General features: G+C 69.6%; 1 protein-coding gene across 5 annotated transcripts in view; it reads right to left on the bottom strand.

The window, feature by feature from the left end:
* Positions 1-3,009: 3,009 nt before the first annotated feature.
* Positions 3,010-6,314, bottom strand: part of CAPN15 (calpain 15) — a 24,424-nt gene continuing 21,119 nt past the window's right edge. For 3 of the 5 annotated variants that reach the window (XM_032845901.1, XM_032845904.1, XM_032845902.1), the window contains 8 exons: positions 5,953-6,176; positions 5,077-5,202; positions 4,852-5,004; positions 4,291-4,452; positions 3,944-4,176; positions 3,680-3,846; positions 3,419-3,597; positions 3,010-3,341 (listed from right to left, as the gene is read on the bottom strand). In XM_032845901.1, the coding sequence (XP_032701792.1) occupies positions 3,164-3,341; positions 3,419-3,597; positions 3,680-3,846; positions 3,944-4,176; positions 4,291-4,452; positions 4,852-5,004; positions 5,077-5,202; positions 5,953-6,176 (1,422 nt within the window). In that variant the 3' untranslated portion in view covers positions 3,010-3,163. The remainder of the gene's footprint in view (positions 3,342-3,418; positions 3,598-3,679; positions 3,847-3,943; positions 4,177-4,290; positions 4,453-4,851; positions 5,005-5,076; positions 5,203-5,952; positions 6,177-6,314) is intronic. The other 2 variants (XM_032845903.1, XR_004381269.1) reach the window with 2 other exon arrangements.

Genomic DNA, 6,314 nt, shown 5'->3' with positions numbered 1-6,314 from the left:
GCCAGCTCCGGGTCCCCCCACGGCTCTCTTGACACTGGGCCTGAGACTCTGGGGTAGACCCAAGCGCCGGGCCTTGAGCTCTGGTCCCCCACTATCTGGCTGAGCGCTTGGCCTTGGCGTGGTCAGCCCCCGGCCAGGTCAGGGTCGGGGGCCCCGAGAGGAGCCCTGGTTGGCGGGCAGGCGAGGAACAGCCCTGCCGCTCGGTGGTGGGCGGACGGCCAGGGGTGCACGCGGGCTGTGTGGGTGCCCGGGGCAGGCGGGAGAGCGCCGGGAGCCTCGGCCCTGTCAGCCGCGCGCCCACGGCCGGGAGGAGGCCGCGGCTAATTTGTACACTAAGTGCTTCTGACAGGGACCCCTCACAAGTGAGAACACAGCACCGCCCGCCTGGAGAAGGCCGCCGAGGCTGAGTGAGCAGGGAGGCGGCCCGAACGAGAGGCCAGGCCAGCGGGCCGAGATGGGGAGGAGGGCCCAGGCCCAGGAGCCAGAAGGTGGGAGACCGAGCAGGCTGAGGTGGGGAGCTGGGGCCCCACAGCAAGGCGGGGGACGGCCCCTGGCCTTGGGCCTGCTCCCCATTTTGGTAGCACTGGGATCCGGGTGCCTCCAGCCACGGCCAAGGGCTTGGCGGGTGAGTCCGCGCCCCGGCCAGCCTGGCTGGTCACCCGTCCTCTCTCCACCCCACCAGCCGCCTCCCCGGGGGCCCAGGTCCTGACCCAGGCCAAGCCCCACCTCACCCCTTGCCAGGACCCTCCATGAGCTCCCAAGTCACAACGAAGGCTCTGGACTATGGGGGTCCCCCAACTCCTCCTCAGACACTGTGTGCCCTTTGGGGCTGGGGACACCTGGTCCCCCGTTCCATTCCCGTCTACCTGCTAGAGCCTCCTCTCCTGCAGGCTAGGGTTCAAGGGGAGGGGGTGGGCACATAGCCCCCTCCCCCGGTGGAGTCCCCTGCCTGGCCTGGCACCACAAGGACCCTGGGAACCCACAATTCCCACATCTTGCTTCTGGAGGCTTCCGGGTAAGGACACGGGTCCAGGCTGCTGGGACGCCCGGGAGTGACAGGGCCAGCTCTTTGCCCACTCCAGGTGGACGCGCCCCTGCCCCACGGGACAAGGCCCAGAGCGGCCGGCGCAGCCGCGATGGAGCAGGGCGCCCGTGAGATGTGTTGTGGCAGCTGCCCCGCTGCCCGAGGCCCGCCCGGAGCGAACACTGCTGGTGGCTTTAATTGCTTTCACATTCGACAGGCTGGCCTGTGACAGGCCTCTTACACCCGCCCGAGCGCCAGCCTCCGCACCGCCTCTACCTTGCGGCCTCCGTGGGGCGGGGGTGAGCAGGGCTGTGCAAATTGCAGCCCAGGGAGCGCTCATCAGGCCTGCCACCCGTGGGACGGGGACAGCGCCCCCCAGAGCGAGCAGGAGGGGACCGAGTGGGAGCAGGACGGCCACCATGCCACTTCTCTCCTGTGCACCCCCTTGCTCCATCTGCTCCTGCCTATAGAGCGGAGAGATTCAGACAGGCCCCCCGTCCCCCTGAAGGCAGATGTCACACAGGGAGCAGCCGCGCACGGGTGCTGCTCTGTCTGCACGGGGACCGGCCTGCTGACCACGGCACGGTCTGGCCCGAGCCTCCGCCCTGCCCAGACACCCAGGCCTTCGGGGACGCAAGTGAGGTGCAAGCAGGGCGTCCCGAAGGCCGCCTGTGAGCACCTCGGGTGCTGGTGAGCCTTGCCTGCCAAGGTACTCCCCCTTCCCCTCAGGGCAGGCTTGGGTGGCCCTCGGTACAGCCCCTGCCTGTGCAGGGGAGGCGGGAATCCAGGGACCCCGGGAGGGGCGGCAGACAGATCGGGAGGCGTCAGTACAAAACAAAACGTTTTTATTTGGTCCATTGGAGCCTGAGTCTGGAAACACCCAAGGAGACCCATCCTGCAGGGATGGGGACTGACAAGTGATAAAATAGCCTCTGGGTCAGAAGAGCTGAACGTATGTACAGGGTTAAAAATATTCACAGCTCCGAGTAACAGAAGGGATACAAAGGAGGCCCGAAAGGGAGTGGCAAGCGTCCTGATGCTTCTCCAGGTGTAAAAGGCCCCCAAGCGCTCCAGGGCTGCCCACTGCCTGGGCACAGCAGGACACTGAGGCCAGGCGGGCCCCCAGGAAGCTGGCCTCCGATGTCCAGGGGCAGAGGCAGGACTCCGGCCTGACAGCAGCCTCCAGGGAGGACGCCCGAGCAGCCACGGAGCTGCTCCACTCCCTCGGCTTCTGAGGTGGGGGAGGAGCTGGGGTGGACTGCTGGGGCCGGCCTCTGCCCGGACAGCGAGGCCCAGGATTGCTGTCGGACCCTGGTCCTCCCGGCAGAGGTCAGGTGGTATGAGGACAAACCACCTCGCCTCACAGCAGGCCGGGGCCGGGGCCTGGTTGGACCCTGCCCCACAGCCCCTGGCCTCCAGCCCCCGGGGCATGGCTTCTTCACTCCTGGCAGGGGGTCCAGGAATTGCATAGTGTCGTCAGAGGGGCAGCTGGGACCTTCCCCATCCCAGCCCTCAGCCCGTGGCCGCCAGCCACCTGCCTCCCGGGACACGCTGCTGGGACTCCGGGGACCCCTGCTTGCTTGAGGAGGCCAGGGGGCAGGGAAATGTGCTCTGGGGACAAGCTGGGGACAGAAGGCTCCTGTTGTCATGTCTCATGAGGGTGTGGTCCCTGCTCACTCTGGGGTTCCAAGCCTCCATCCCAGAGGAGATGGCTGTTCACCCTGGGGGTCCAGCCTGACCCCTGCAAGGGAGTGACCCCTGCTCCCACTCTGGGGTCCCGGACTCTGACCTGCCCAGATTCGGTTCTAGGAGCAAGGCTCCGAGCAGCCTCCTGCAGGCAGGAGGCCCCCGGCCCCTAGGGAAGCAGCAGCCTCCCTGTGGCCGGGGCCGTCTGAACCCAGCCTGCAGGCGGCGGGTCCCAGAGGCGGGCGCACAGGCCCGGCCGCTCCAGGCAGGTTGGAGGTATTCTGCTGGGCCGCGGGAGGCTCTGGGCAGGAGGGAGGAGCGGGGAGGAAGGCCTAGGGGAAGCTACTACAGCTAGTGGCTCCCTGGGCGGGGTCCTGAGATTCTGATTCAAGCGTCCTCTGTTGGGGTCTCCCTCATAAAGTGCGCGTGGGGGGGGCTGGGAAGGTGGGGTGGTCACAGAGGCCGGGGGCCATGCAGGCCAGCGACTTCGGGCGTGAGAGGGGGGCTGTGGGTGCCCCTGGAGGTTGTCCAGTCACTGAGGAAGGCCTGCGCAGCCTTGCGGTGCGCCAGGCGGTGGGTGATGGAGAAGCCCGCGTTGCCCTCCAGCTGGGACAGGATCACCAGGACCTGCCTGGGGGAGGGGGCCGGTGAGGGCCAGCGGAAGCCAGGTGAGGGGGCGGGGCAGGGGCCGGGCGGGGCGGGGCCCACCTGTGCAGCGGGGGCACGCTGTCCTGCGTGCGCAGGCTGCCGCGCGTGGACACCACGTTGAAGCTGTCGGAGCAGTCACACTGCACGTGCAGGTAGGACTTGGGGTGCCGGTTCTCCACCACCACGATGAGGCCTGCCCAGCCGTGCGTCAGGTAGTAGCAGGTCATGCCCTCGCGTCCCTGGCCACAGACCGTGCAGGAGTGGGCTGGGGCGGCGGCTCCTTCCCCGTCCCCCTCCCCCGGGACCCTGCCGGCCGCCCACCTCGTGCCGCTCGCCCCGGCTCTCGGTGAGCAGGATGATGGCGTCGGCCAGCGTGGTCGGCTGGGCCTCCACGGGCTCCACCATGACCAGCCTCGAGCTGTACACGGCCAGCACGTGGCCGGGCGGCTGCGGGCTGCAGCGCGGGACCCCCGCCGAGGGGCTGGAGGCTGCGGGGAGGGGCGGGGGAGGCGGGGGGCGGGCGTATGAGCGCGGGTACGCGCAGCGCTCCGTGCGGCGGGGCGGGGTGCCCGGGTGCGCGGTTACCCTGCGTGCTGGCCGGGGGGCCCGGCGCGGCGGGGCTCCAGTGGTTGAAGGCACAGCACACCACGGCGTACTCGCCGGGCTCCAGCATCACGTCGCAGTTGACGAACTTCTTGACGGCGCGCTTGCTGTGGGCGAGCAGGCGGCCCAGGCTCAGGCGGCCCCCGCTGCCGAACGACGCGCGGAACACCAGGACGCACAGGTCCAGGAGGTGGCTGTCCACCGAGTCTGCGCGCCTGTGGCCCGGGGACGGCGGCGGTCAGTGCAGGGGCTGGGCAGCTCGGCCGCGCGCCCGCGGGAGCTCACCATCCTAGCCCGCCCCCAGCGCAGCCCCGCCCCGCCCCGCTCACCTGCTGCCCTCCTGGAAGAGGGCGAACTCCAGGGACGCGCGCTCCAGCACGGTGAGAGCAGTTACCCCCACCGGCCCGCTGGCAGAGCTGGGAAAGCAGCCCTGCACACGCGCCTCCTGCCAGTCCGAGTGCACCTTGCAGATGTCCACGGAGTCGAAGTACCTAGACAGCGAGAGGGCAGCCCCACCGGGCAGCTCTCATCCCGGCTCAGGCACAGGTACTTCCTGTCCCCGCTCCACTCCCTGCCCCAGGGCACCCTCCGCATCTCCAGGGACCCGTGTCTGGGAAGCCCTGGTGCTGGCTCTTGCCCAAGGACACCAGGGGGCACCGGGTCCCAAGTCTGATGGGGAGGGCCGGTGAGGATGGTGAGCCCTGGGGGTCCAAGCCCTCCACTCCCCCCTCCCCACCCCACTGACCCTGTGCTGGGCTGGATTCGGAGAGGTACAGGTGGGCTCCCCAGGTCAGGGCACCACATGCTGGGACAAGGGGAGCAGCCAAGGGGAAGGTGGCAGGAGCCACGGGGCAGGCACCGCACACCCGCTGCCAGCAGTGTCCAGCTACCTGATGAAGTCGCTGTACTCCATCCAGAAGACGCCCTCGCTGCTGCCGTGCGGCATGAGCTCGCTGCGCAGGTGCCCCGGCCAGTGCGGCCACTCGTCTGACCAGCTGCCATTCCAGGAGAAGCGGCCCCACGGGTTCCGGAGGCGCAGGAGCCTGTGGACCACAGGGCTCAGGGCCACGACCATGCCTGCCACGGTTTCCACCACACATCCACCCGGCCCCTACCTGGAGCCCTGGACATCGCGGACGTCCAGGATGGAGTAGGCGTGGCGGGGACGCAAGCCCAGGCTCTCGTAGGCAGCATCGTCCACCTTCATGTTGCCCCCCCCACAGGACGCACCCATGAGGAACCTGTGTGGGCAGAGCAGCCTCACTGACTGGGGGCCCCTCAGTACCCAGCGGCCTCTGCTCGCCCTGCCCCCCTAGCGGGGAGGTGCTGCTCCCGGGTGGGGGGGTGGGAGGTGGGGAGTAAGGGGAGTGGAAGGTAGGGGGCCCTTCTCTGTCGGGGCCCCTGTGAGACACGTGGGACCCAGGAAGTGCTGGCCCAGCCCCCTCCACTGTGGTCCCGAAGCTCAGAGGCCTTGGGCTGGGGGTCGGGCAGGCCCGGTCCCTTGGAAGCCTCGAGGTTGGCTGGTCCTGCCCGTGCAGGGCTGCAGCCCTCCAAGGGCAGCGATGGTGCCCAGTACCAGGCAAAAGCACAAAGTCTTGGCACTGAGGAGCTGTCTCTCCCAGGCTTAAGCTTCCGGGCCCTCCCCACAGACAAAGTGGCCAGCGTGTGGCAGGTCTCAGAGGGCAGACCCCACTCCCACCAGGTGCCTCTGTGGGGCTCTCTCCACGCGGTTCCAAGCGGGCGCTGGCGGTCATCACAGGCCCAGCTGAGGCAGAGGCCAACGGGCAGCGTCCTGCCTGCCCCCCGCACCACCTGGGCAGGCCAGACCCCCGGCCCAGCAGCGAGGGGTGCCGGCGACACCGGGGACGGAGGCTGTGAGTCAGAGGCCGCTCGCCCTGCTTGTCCCACCGCTCCAGGCCCCGGCCCGGCTGTCCCCTCGCCTCGCCTCTCCTCCCAACGCCGCTGACCGCCACAGCGCCCGCCCCTCTTACCCAGCCTCCTTAGAACTCAGCATTTTGGCCCAGATGAGGTCAGTGTCAACGGGCTCCTCGCGGGGGTTAGTGGAGCTGACCTGCAGCGCCAGGCTCTCACAGGGGGCGCCGGTGAGCGTGGCCAGGCCTTCGATGGCGCGCCCTGCCTGGAGGGCAAAGTAGGAGCCGTGCAGCTTGGCCAGCGCCTTCTCGATGAGGGCCACCCACAGCTGCTTCCGCTGAGCCTACGGGAGAGGCTGGAGTCGCGAGGCCTGGCGCCAGTCGCCGTGCGACGTCCCTCCCCGCCCGCCCCGCGCCGCCGCCCGCCCCCCCCCCCCCCCGCCGCCCCCGCCCGCCGCCGCCCCCCCTCCGCCGCCCCCCCC

Source organism: Lontra canadensis, unplaced genomic scaffold (genome assembly GCF_010015895.1).
Source record: "Lontra canadensis isolate GAN:19392208 unplaced genomic scaffold, GSC_riverotter_1.0 scaffold171, whole genome shotgun sequence".
NCBI lineage: Eukaryota > Metazoa > Chordata > Mammalia > Carnivora > Mustelidae > Lontra > Lontra canadensis.
Note: the sequence above shows the minus strand (reverse complement) of the source record. Positions and strands in the feature narration are given on the sequence as shown.